This window comes from Vidua chalybeata, chromosome 2 (genome assembly GCF_026979565.1).
Source record: "Vidua chalybeata isolate OUT-0048 chromosome 2, bVidCha1 merged haplotype, whole genome shotgun sequence".
Lineage (NCBI taxonomy): Eukaryota > Metazoa > Chordata > Aves > Passeriformes > Viduidae > Vidua > Vidua chalybeata.
This window is the reverse complement of record NC_071531.1, coordinates 97,185,306-97,198,171: the sequence shown is the minus strand read 5'-3', so window position 1 is coordinate 97,198,171 and position 12,866 is coordinate 97,185,306. Positions and strand designations below refer to the sequence as shown.

At 48.9% G+C, this 12,866-nt stretch overlaps 1 protein-coding gene across 1 annotated transcript in view; it reads left to right on the top strand.

The window, feature by feature from the left end:
• Positions 1–7,987: 7,987 nt before the first annotated feature.
• FOXO1 (forkhead box O1) overlaps positions 7,988–12,866 on the top strand; it is a 60,207-nt gene continuing 55,328 nt past the window's right edge. The window contains exon 1 of the mRNA XM_053935812.1: positions 7,988–8,662. Within this exon, the coding sequence (XP_053791787.1) occupies positions 8,057–8,662 (606 nt within the window). The 5' untranslated portion in view covers positions 7,988–8,056. The remainder of the gene's footprint in view (positions 8,663–12,866) is intronic.

Genomic DNA, 12,866 nt, shown 5'->3' with positions numbered 1-12,866 from the left:
ACAGCACTTCAGTGTCTTTTAAGTATTTTTGTGGTTTTTTTGTTTTGCAAAAGTTTCAATTTGTGGTGCTGATGTAGTACACATCGTCTTTCTTCATACAAAAGATGTGTCTCTCCTTATTTCATGCTCATTTTCATCCTTTCTATTTTTTTCCCTTTTCTTTTTTTGATAGTTTTTCCCTTCATTGTGACTTATTTTAGTTATTTTCTTATCTTCCCCCACCCTTTCCTTCTTCCCTTTTTTCCTCTGTTCTCACTCTTTCCCTTCATTATATTTCCCATTCTCCAGCGGCTCTGGTACCCATTGGAGAGGAAAGTGTATCCCCCTGTGTATGCCTCAATGAAGAGATCCCTACCCCAGCAAAGTGATTCTAGAGAGTCCAGTTTCTGTCTTAGACTAATTTTTTGTTTGCTTATGTCTTTTTTTTTTTTTTTTTTTTTTTTTTTTTTAGGTTTTGGATGGATTTTTGTTGCAAGATGCTTCATCAGCCAGCAAGGTTCATAGCCACAATGGGAGCAAAGAGTGAAAGTGGGTGGCTCTCAGGGAGCCACTGCAGAGTTCTGTGCAGCTGGAGCAGCATTTCTGTAATGTGTGGGTGGATGGATCTGAATAGCCCCTCCATTTTCTCCTTTGCACCCCATGCCTTTCTCTGTCTCAATCCCCCTCCTAAATCTCATTGGCGATCCCCGTCTGCTTTAGGGGTAAAAAGAGAAGCCACCAAACTGCTGCCCAGCATGTGCCTTCTCATTATTGATCTTGTGGCAGGAACTTATCTGGTCGTAGTTGAGGTTCACTCTTTGGGGCCTGGCAGATGTACCTGTAAAATTGAAACTACTGGTTGCTGTTCTTATCTGTTCGCAGGCTGGTGCGTGGTGTGCCTCTGCCTCTAGGCAGAACCTGCTGCTGGGACCATGCTGGTTTCGGTTTCATCAGTGTGTTCTCCTCCCTCACAGGCCAGGCACAAGCAAGGGTTGCGTTTGCAGCAGCAGATCTCAAAGCACTCACACAGTTAACCATCAGGGTTGCAGTGGGTAGACATTTTTTATACCTTTTTTATGGAGAGCTGGTAGTGTGAAGCTGCCTGGGTTGCTGTCCATGGGCTGCGGGCATTTACCCTATGGACAGGATTTGCCCACTACAGACCTTACCCCCTGAGTGTCCTGCCCAAGATTTGCCTTCTGTGGTGTGCTAATCACCAGCACTGTAGGAACATACGCATACGTGTCAAAATACTGTCTTCCTATTATTGCCTAGGCAAGTTTGCATCTATATAAATCTAGCATAAAATGCTAGATATAATGTTATCATGCATTTGTGTTTGTGTAGCATATACATAATCACCTCTTTTATGCAGATACAGTTTTATCCATAAGTAAATACACTTTCCAAGCATGAATTCAACAATGGAAAAAATATTTGCTTTTAAAAGTAAGCCTTTATTATGCCTTCATGCTGATTCTGCCTGTGAATTATTTTTCTTGTTGATAACAGGTAGCTATCAGTTTTCCAGGGAAACAAAGGAAAGGAAGATGAAATAGTTGTCAAGCATTGCATTGTACCATGCCATGAATTTTCCTTCCTACAGGCTGAAAAGAAACCACTGAATAATATCATTACTGTCAAGCATCCTGTTTTTAGTTTGTTGCACAAACACAATAAAATTATTTAATATACAAAATCTATCATGCAGAGCCAGTTGGTCTTTCCTTCAGCAATATATAGAGGAAAACAAGGAATGAGAAACACACCTGAAAATGGTGAAACATTGACAGTAGAATGTTGCAGAATATTGTAATAGATCATATTTATGACAAAACAGAAACTCAACACCCTGGAAAACACACAGAGCACTTGAACTGTGTTTACTTCCAGGCACATTGGCCTTTGCATAGGGGTGGGCCGGGTGATTCAGCTGAATCTGAAACCTGATAAACTCTTGCCTTCTGTTTTTACATCACAGCCAGTGATTGCACATGACACATTAGGAACAGATACCGCTATGCAGATGCTACCTTTGCTATTTTTTGTATCGATCCTGGTAAGGATCATTCCTTGGTCATGTTGCACTTCAGTCTTTCACTTATGGGTGTGTGTATGTGGGTGCCAGAGGATACATGTTTAAATGGGAGGTCTTGCGCCTGGACTGTGAATTGAGAGAAGAGCTTGTGTGAAATATTTTCTTCTGTTTAGCTTCTGTTTACAAACTGTGACAGCAGACTCTGGTTCCCAGTAACTTATGCCTCATTTGAGCTCATTCAGTGAATATTCTTTTGTCCAAATATTAAGAATCATGCCTAGAAGGAATTTGAGCTGCATTAATTGCACCGAACAGTAAAGTTGCCTTATTATTTCTTTTCTTTGATTGGAAAAACATGAAAGTACTTCTGGCATAAGCTCTGGCATGAGAGAATTTAAAATTAAATTCTGATTGCTTATAAAGTTGCCACTTAGAAATGGTTCCATGAAACCTTGCCCTCAAATCTTTATTGTTTACATTTTTGCAGATATTGAGAACAAATGTGGTCTGAACAACACCAAAGGAAACTGTTCAAGAACACATAGTAAATATTTATTGCAGCACTTCTTTTAAGCCAGGGTGGTCCAATGTCAGCAGCCTTTAGGTCTGCACCAAGATTTTGGTAGCCCAACACCCAGCAGCTCCATCTCCTAGCATGGGAAGCACAACCCCACCTTTGTCCCACTTGACAAGTCCTTTCCATCCTTCCTCCTGGCAGCAGTGCCTGGCAAGCCCTCTGGCCACTCTCTGCCACCAAAGCTGCTGCAGAGAAACTGGGGAGGAGGAAGGAGTTGCCTGTGTGTTGCTGTCTGGTTTGAAGAGTCACTGTCAGTTGCTGGTGGTGAAGAAGAGGAAGAGGAGGAGGAGAAGAAGGAGGGTGAGGAGAAGAAGGAGCAGGAGGATGCAGCCATGGCTGTGTGAGCCCTGGTCACAGCAGCCCAGCTCCCTGCAGCAGTCCGTGGGGAGATGAAGGGCAAGGCATCTGGCTGTTTGGGCAGCTCTGCCATCACCAACCACAGCTCCCCATCTCCTCTGAAAAGAGAGGGTGGGCTGCCTGAAGGCTTTCTGGAGGCTGGAGTTGAACCACATTATGCAAAGATCTGTCAGTTCTCAACTCTGAAATACGTCCAGTGAGGAGGGCAAGCAGTGCAGTCAGCACGTGGTCCCAGTTCCAGCCATATGGACGTAAATCCAGAAGGGCCTTGCTGCCTCTATGGGAGCATTCAGGATTTTCCCCCATGTGTAGAAGGAGATGGACCTAAACCAAGATAACTTCAAACCCCTCACCAGCAAGAACTCTGATAACTCTGTGGTGACATGAATTTTTTTATTTTAAGGACTTGGACCAAAGTCGGTCCCTGCCTATGCATCACTGACCCTCATGTTAAGTCACAGTGGGCAGATTTCCCCCCTGCAAAGCAGGACAAGCCATTTTGCCTTTGTTTTGCCGTCTCTCTGCAGCACCTTGTCAGCCTGTAAATCTTTGTGTGCACAGCCTTTTTCTCACTGTTGATGCAACGGCAGAGGGGTCAAAGATTGTTTATTTTCCATGCACTATGAAGTGGGATGAGTGGGATTTGCTGGCCTAAAGTCAGCTGGCTGAAAGTGACTGTGAACCACCTGGAGTAAGAGCCTGGCACCTCAATGTCCGATCAGCTCCACCATCTGAGGTGGAATCACCCATGGGAAGAACACATTTCTCTCCACTGACCATGGAGTGACCCTAAACGTGACACCCACCTCTCCCTGGAACAGCCAGACCCCAACCTGCCTGTGTGCTGCTGTCTGAGGTGGGAGGCAAAGGGCAGGTGTAAAGGGAATGGGCTCACCAAGCTGTGGTGAGGGATCAGCAGATCTTTAAATTCCATCTGTGGTTTGTGCGGTTGGTGGGGAAAGATGTACAACCCCAGGAAGTAACTCACAGCAGTAAAGCTCCTGCTCTGAAATGCCATGCAAGAGGGACTGCCTTTCTCCAGTGGCTCTGTAAGAAGTCTCAGATGGGTTGGGAGAGCACCAGACCCTTTGAACTGCCTTGGCAGGGCAGTGTATAAGCCTTGTTCAGCCAGGACATGCCCAAACCCTTCTGTGTGGGGCAGCCCTCAGATACCCTGGGCTGGGAGGGGAGGTGACTGAGGTGCCGTGCCAGCCTTCTGGTAACTTTGGCTGCTCAGAAACATGCACTGCAAATCATGTCCCCTCTGAGGTTCAGGGGAGGAAACTGGGGGTGCTGAACTTCCTCATACTTCCTCAGAAAATAGGATTTCTCCCAGCTCTGATGATACCAGACACAACTGCTGTAAAAACATTTGTATTCTCTCACTATGCACATACGTGTAGAAAAAAAAGAGCTGTACACAGAGTACGAGTGCTTTCAACTTCATGTAATCTCCTGCAGAATTTGATCAAAACCTCAGGATGTGAATTATACAGACAGTAGTAAAAAGACAGCACAGATCCTTTATTTTGGCTGCTTCAAACCCAGAATATGAATAGGAGGCTCTGCTTTATTTCAGTGATGATAAAAGGCAATGTTCAGGTCTTAAATTCGAAAAAAAAATACAAGCTGATGCTAAGGTTGATAGGAGATATTGTATTGTAGAGGAGTAGAAAATGGGAGCAGGAGTAGGAGTAGAGAAAAGAAAAGGTGGAGTGTAGGAGGAGGAGGGTGGGAGTAGAAAATGAATTGTGGTGCATCCATCAGCATTTCAGCATTGTGGGAGATGAGATAAATCTAATGCTGTCATTTGTAGATGCAGTAAAATTTCTTGTACTGAGCCATCACTATGCTGAGCTGTTTTAGGAGCAGGAAGCTCCCCATAGCAGCTGAATGGGTGGGATTGTTCACATGACATTGCCTAAGGGTGTTCAGCAGTGTTGCAGTGCACTAGGAGAGCAGTGCAGACAGGGTTAAACACTTTTATTGTGCATGGCATGTGTTGCTTTGACTCTAAATCTGTTGATTCAATCCCCAAATTCTTGACAGAGAGAAGAAATTCTAAAAAGAAAAGTGGCTAATCACATGTGTGTGGACTGGGGCCCGACAGAAGAACTCATTCACCTGGGTGGTTCTGCCAAAATCAGAGCAAACTACCAGGATTACTCATCCCAGGAAAGTGCACAGCATCGTCTCATTGGCCTTCATCCTTCCTCCAACCTTCAGCAGACCTGGTCCCAGCTGTTGGCATGCAATAGCCAAAATCTCTGCAGCTCAGCTCTTCCTGTTGCATTGGGGGCCCCACTTGCTGAGCAAATGCAGCATTTGGAAGGTTCTGGTATTATCTTCTCCACCTCCATGTCCCTCACATCCCACTGAAAGCTGCTGTCTGCACTCTCTGTATTCACTGCTAATTTTTGAGCTGCAAGAACATCAGTGACATGGGGCACAAAGGTGGCAGAGCCCTGCCAAGAAGATGAGTGCAGCAACAGAAATGTCATGTAGGGCCAAGAAAGAGGAATACAACCTCTATCCTGCAGAATGACCTGGGCTGAACTACAAATGCACCAGGGCTTCCTGAAATTCCCCAAAAGTATCTTTCCTCCTGGTTTTCACAGTTGGCATCTGACAAAGGGAAGCTTTTTTTTTTTTCCCCCAACATCTGAATATTCCAATAGAGTTCAGGGAATAGCATCTCTACTCTGGACAAAATAGAAAAACAAGGACTGCAAGATTAAAAAAACTCCTTAGAAGAAAGCCTGGGTAATAAATCCACTTCCTTTAGCAGGATGGGTGCCAGTCTGGCTCTTACACTCCCCTTTTATTTTTTTTCAGACACCAAGGAAAGAAAAAGAAAATGTTTCTGTGTTCTCAAGCACTTCTTTTGTTTTGGCTCCCATTTAAACACATCCATTCGCTGCGCGTCCCTGGCTGCTTCTCACCATTATATAACCTCTGCTTCTCCAAGGCAGGGTGCTCTCCCTTATTGCAGGGCAACTACTGCAACTGAGTTGTGTAACACTGCCACATAAAGCTGTTCCAAGCTGAAACGTGGCATGAAAGTTATTAGGTTGAACTGGGACTACTTTGCTTCCTTTTATTTCCTTTTTTTTTTCTTAAACTGAAAAAAAAAACCTGAAAAAAGGTGTTTTCTAAAATCCGTGGGCTAAGCAATATAAATTTGTGGGTTGAATCCTTTAAAGGATTTACAAAACATAGAAATGACTTAAAGGCAAAGCAGCTCCAAAATCTGATGAACAGCCAACCTATAATAAGGTATAATCACCTTTGGCATTTGGTAAAATAAACATGACAAACCCAGTGCTTTAAAAAGTGATCAGTTACTATGCACCTATGTATATTTTGCACAAACTGTATAGTTAGGTGTCACCGCGTATCTTAAAAGCTTTTTCATAACAGACAGCATGAGTATCTAGATGTATGATCTGACACTAAATTACATGCCGTGGCCTAAAGCCAGTCTTGTATTCTCTCCCCTTCATTATTGTTACTCATTTTCAGAAAATATTTTTATAGGAACAATGAACTGCATTTAAATAACATTAACACTTTCTGCCTTGATGCAGAGAGGAGGGAAGGATAACAGGTTTTCTGGCTCAGCTTTGACAGTTTCCCAGCTCTGGTGGTTCAATGACATGCAACGTCAAATGCCATGGCTGGTTGTGAATTTTGTGACTTATGAAGCCATGTCTGAAGTATGTTTTTTAAAAGCACTCCTCCTACTGAAAACAAAACAGATTTTCTAAAATGTAGGGTTTGCCAGTTTGAACAAGGTGTTGAGTCGTGTCTCATCCTTGGGATTATTTCCCTAGCTTAAGCAAATGTCTTCTTTTTAAGTTTAAACAGAGTAACACTTCTGTGTTAAGTCGAACATACACACACACATATCTATCTATCTATCTATCTATCTATCTATCTATCTATCTATCTATCTATCATCTTCGTATGTTGGCAGGCAGGGGAGGCAGAGGCGATGCATCCTGTCACTGCTGCCTCATTGAAAGGGAAGAATATAAACCTTAATGAATTGAGTAGCCCTGGGGTTTGCCGGGAAAAATATAAAGTATGTTCAATAGTTGACTTAGGATGAAATTATCCCGTGCTCCGTGCCTGCTCACGGAATAAAACACCAGCTCACGGCACGAAAACATGCTCAGCCGAAAGGGAGATTTATCGCTTCGGGAGGTGCAGACACTTTTTGGCGAGAAGCCGGCCAGGGAAGGAGGGAGGAAGGGGGGAGCGAGGCAGGGCAGCTGTCGCACCCCCGGTCCGGTATGCGGGGCTGCCAGGGCTCCCGCGGGGCGGGCAGCCCGGCGGCAGCAGCGCTCCGCCCGGAGCCAGCGCTGCCGCGATGCCGGTGGGAGTCACGGTGAGAGCGGGGAGACGCCCCCCCCGCTCCCGCAGCCGTCCCGCTGCAGCCGATGCTCTCCCAGGTCCCCGCTCATCCCCCGCGGCGACACGCACCGGGCCCGTCGATGCGGGCGGCAGGACCCCGCCGGCAGCGACTGAGGTAGAAACACTCGCGGGGGAATTTTCCGTGGCCGCCCACCCGCGGCTCGCCGTGCGAGCACTTACTGCCTTTGGGCAGCCCCGGCCGCGGGGGGCACCGCCGCCTGCCCGCTCGCCCCTTCTCTCCCCGCTGCGCCGCCGGGAAACAAAAACCACCCAGAAGCAGCACGGGGGGCACCGGCACCCTCCTGCCAAAGCAGCCCCGCGGCGGGAGGCGGGCGGCGGCGCGGCGCTGCCATTGGCGCGGCGCGGGCCGTCCCTCCCCGCCGGGAGGAGGAGGAGGAGGGTGGCTGGAGGCGGGCCCGCGCGGGGCGGTCGCTCCAGTCGGTGCGCGCCGGGCGGCCGGGTCGCTGCTGTTGCAGTTGCCGCGGAGGGCAGGGATCCGGGAGCCGGGCAGGGGCAGGGTTTAGGGCGGCGGGGCCGGGAGGTCAGGCCGGAGGTCTAGGGCGGCAGGGCCAGGAGAGTTGGCGGTAGCGCCGTCGGGGCCGCGCCGATCCGCGCCCGGAGCCTGCATGGGGCGACGGCGCTGAGCACAAGCCGCCCCGCTCCCGCCGCGCTCCCGCCCCGGCCCCGCCATGGCCGAAGCACCGCAGCTGGTGGACATCGACCCCGACTTCGAGCCGCTACCGCGGCCGCGCTCCTGCACCTGGCCTCTGCCGCGGCCGGAGTTCAACCCCCCCAGCTCGGCCACTTCCAGCCCGGCGCCGTCGTGCGGCGGGCAGCCCGATGGGGCGGCCGGAGCCGCGGCCGGGCCCGGGGCCGCCGCCTCGGGAGCGCTGAGCGCCGACTTCATCAGTAACCTCAGCCTGCTAGAGGAGAGCGAGGACTTCGCGCCGCTGCCCCCCGCCGCCGCCCCGCCGGAGGCTGCCGCCTGCCGCTGCGGGGACTTCCCGGCGCCCGAGGCCGGCTGCCGCCTCCACCCGCCGGGACCGCCGCCGGTGCCGCCGGTGCCGCCGCCCGTGGCCGGTCTGTCACCGGGCCCCGTGCCCGGGCAGCCCCGCAAGAGCAGCTCGTCGCGGCGCAACGCGTGGGGCAACCTGTCCTACGCAGACCTCATCACCAAGGCCATCGAGAGCTCCCCCGAGAAGCGGCTCACCCTCTCACAGATCTACGAGTGGATGGTCAAGAGCGTCCCTTACTTCAAGGATAAGGGCGACAGCAACAGCTCGGCCGGCTGGAAGGTAAGAGGCGGGTGGTGGGGGACGCCCCGTCGGAGGGGGGTCCCGGGAGGCTCTGCCGCCCCCGGGCACAGCCGCGGCGCTGCTGGCAACTGGGCACGCCGCCTTCCCCGGCTGCGTGATGCCCGCTGCGCAGCCTGCGGTGCTCCGGCTCCGCGCTTTCAGTTTGACCTCGCATTTCTTTTTTTCACCTTTCCAAAGGGAGAACTCCTAAGGGAGAAAAGCATTCTTGCCCTCCCGCCGCTGGGGCGCTGGAGGGACCGGGGCCGCCCCCCCGCTCTCCGCCTCCCCCAGCCCTGCCCCGCCGAAAGCAAAAGTTCACGCGGTGTCACGGCGCCGTCCGCGGGCAAAGCCGGCAGGAACGGCGCCGCCTCCTGCTGCCCGGGGCGGCCGGCGGGGCCCGGGGTAAGCACCCGTGTGCCGCGGGAGCTCCGGCGCTGCCCGGCCCCGGAACGCGGCCGGTCCGTGCCGCCGTCCACCCCGGCGCTGCAGGGCTTTGCCGTCGGGCGGTGGAGCGAGGACAGAGGCAAACAGGGATGGGGAAAGAGCGGAGGCAGAACAAGGGTTGCAGAAATACCGTGTGTTTAATGAGTAAGCCGCAGTATTTGACCTGATGGCTTTGTTAAACTTGAGTTGCGGGAGCGCCTTTCTTGTATTACGTGGTGGGACGGAGCTCCCTCTCTCCCGCAGCGCAGTCCCTGCCGTCTGAGCGGAACAACCTGTTGGCGGCCGGGATTTGTGCTCAGCCCGCGCCGGCCGGAGCCGCAGCCGGTGCTGCCTGGAGCCCCGCGGTGGGATCTCCGAGGCACCCGCTCGCCATGTCCCGGGGGGCCCTCGGGCACCGGCTGCCCCTCAGACAGCTGCGGGGCGAGCCAGGCGAAGCTGCGCTTGGGGCTGCGCAGCCCCGGTGGCAGCGCCAGGCGCATAGTACCCTCCAGCTTTGCATCCCCGTGGGTGATAAAGGCTAAGCGCTGCTGCCACTGAATCCTCTCTCTCCGAGGCCTCCGTCGAGAAAGTGTCACCCATCCGTGTCCCCGTGCGCGGCGGAGGCAGCGCCGAGTTTTGTGACACTGTTGCGTGAGAGCATTGTCAGAACGCGCTTGTACCGTCTGCGTACAGGCAGAGCCTTCTCCGCCCTGCGAGGGACTAAATGATGGCAGTAAATGCGTGAGGTGCGAGCACCTAGCACGCCATCAGCGCATTCTGGTGTGTTCGGGATTTAGTTCCAGTTAGGGCCAATCAAACTCTTTGCTTCACCTTCTAGTATTTTTATTATTTATCCCTTTTTTAGAAAAAAGTGTCAACTCAAATCCTGCATTTATGTATTTTTAATTGTACTGCTAGGAATGTTTGTTACATGGGCTTTTTGTAAATTTATATTTTTTTAGAGGTAAGCAACATCCTGCTAAGAAAATGCAGATTGATCTGTAACTCATTTTTAGCTGGAAGTTTTTAGGGTTTTTGAAAGTAGTTTGTTAGTTTCTATTGATGTGTTTGACTAAAAAATTTAAAGGATAATTGTCTGAAGACATCTGTCATGGAAAACTTTAATAGGAATGAAGTGATTGATCGCTGACAACTTTTAAATAAGGTAACTTGTCACTTGAAAGTGCTGCTTTTTTTCCGGTGGTATTTTAGTTTCCTTAAGTACTTTTTCAGCATGTTTAGAAGAGAACTAAAAGCCAAGCAAACCAAAATAAAATCAAATAGCTCCCAAATTCAGGCGAGCAAGTAAGAAACACTGATAGCTGTGTAACTTACTCGGTGCTTCCGATTTTATTGCTGCTCGTCCCATGGTTCTTCTGCAAGGAAGGAGTCTTGCACACCTCCCTCTAACAGACTGAGCACATCCTATGCCCACAAACCTCTGCTGTCACAAGGAGAGCTGCTACTGGGATGTTTTTTGGCTGCAGTACCCTCTGGTAGAGTGCAGTACATAGCCTGCCACTGCTGGTGGGTAAATACACATGGACTCTTCTTCCATAATTAAACAGTCGCCGTGTTATGCATCGGACACGTGTTGCCCCCATCCTTTTGGCTGCATAACTGCCAGGCTGCTCTGAAAGTTGCATGCTTGCAGGTTTTACTGCTTAAGCCAAGGAAGTGCAGAGTTTCTTTAACACACTTTCAAGTTGAGTTACCAGCAGCCACTGGGTGTCAACGCTGTAAATGGCCTGGCTGAGGCATGCAGCTCGTTTGCCTTGTTTATCACCAATTCTCCACGGCTCAGTGTGAGTGAGGATTGCTTTTATTTTTTTCCAGTTTGGGAGCCGTTGGTTTGCCCGTGGTCTGGGGACCTGCTGTAGGCGTAGGGCTGGGAGCGAAGCCTGAGTCAGCCGAGGGCCCTGCAGAGGAGGAATGTGGCTCCAGAGATGAGCACAGATTAGCGACTGACTTTTCTGCTGACAGAGGGAGCGCGGGTTCGCCTCAGAGCCTGGCACTGACTTAGGGCTGGGAGTACATTGTGCACTGCTGACGCAGGCTGGGAAATGGGGGGGTATTTTTTTTTTTCCCGTTAAGTAAAACTTTGAGACACTTCATCTTGTTGGGGTTTGCAAGTGCAATAAGGCACCTTTCAAATTCTTCACAAAATATATGAAACGCACAAGAACTGAAAAAGAATGTGCACTTTCTGTATAGTGGCAAGGTGATGTTTCTCAGACAGAAGTTGAGGGCTGACTGCTCTAGTGCTTGTGACTAGGTACTGCCCTGATTTAATACATGATGTCAAACTTCTTTTTAATTTTTCACTTAAGAAGGTTCAGAGGTGTCAACATTATCTGGTAGGAGCTCAAAACAGCATCCAAGCTCTTCTGAATAAAAACATTAAAATAAAAATGCTTTTTAAAATATGGGTATAAGCCAAAGGTATTAACATAAAACTATCAGTAACACAGATTTATTTAAGTAGGTAAATTGTTCTCAGTGATACATACACAGTCATTTATTCCAGCTTTTTTTGTCACAAACTCTGCTTTATAAACAAATCCCCTGTTGAACTCTAAGAGAGCAAAGTCTCCCATGGCCCCCATTGGGGTGGCTGCATTGAATGAAGCACTGGGGATGTGCTCTGCCAGATGTGCTGCATTGTTGGTTGTGAATGAGTGCTGATAGTGACCTGTGCTGCTCAGAGAAAGCGAAGCAAGAGCAAGATTTGCTGTAGAGATAAGAAAGAAATTGTTGTGAAAGTTACATGGAAGAACGAGACTTTTCTGGTAGTACAGTGGTCAAATAGAAGCAACATTTTGCCTTACTTTGATGTAAGCCAAGGCTTAAAACAGAAGAGGCAAGAACTCCACTGCAGCTGTAGATAACTATTTTTTGACTCAAATATGATAGCTTTTTGGCTAATCATCATATATAAAATAGAGAACATCTCTGTGATGTGCATATTTCATGATGTCTTTGCTTTATGGCAAGTGTTGAGATGTATTGTAAAGGAGCTGTCACAGTTAAGCTTCCTTGAATGGTCTCATCCTTGCAGTCTGCTTTTGAAAATGGGTTCAAATAAAACCCTGTAACATTTTTGAACAGGAAACATGGAGTTTTGGTGTCACTCATCTGGAGGTGGATGTGTTGTTGATTTTTCGTAGTGGCAAGTGTTAAGGTCCCATGGGCATATACCCCTCCATGACTTCTAGTCCCAAGGAAGCTTGTTCACCTAAATTCCTTTGCTGTCATTGTTGAAGGAATGAGAATAGATACCTAGCTGCTGCAGAGGGATGAATGGTTGTAAGCCTGAAAGCCTGAGGCCAAAACAGGCATGGGACAGGTGCTTTGGGTGGCCTTATCATAGGAGCTCTCTGTGGTCAGCACTATTCTGTAGTGAATTGGTCTTCATGCAAAATGAATTCTGGGTTGTTCTGGTTCTGTTGTATTTGGTTTGAAAATCACAAGTACTGAAAAACATTAGAAATACTGAAAAAAATCAAGAACAATTTTCACTGAATTTTTTCAAAGTTTTTGAAGCTAGATCAGTGAACAGTTTAAATTGTGGAAATTCATATGATTTATTTAAATTGAAATGAGTACATAGAAAATAATAGAGTCATGGAATGGTTGGGATTGGAAGAGACCTTAAAGATAATTTTTGTGAGGCTTTTCTTATGATTTTTTTTTTTTGTGGGAAAAATCACAATTGAAGATTGCCTTTAACTCAGCCTGTGTATTCCCTCAGTACTGGTTACATACCTGTGGGCATTTACCT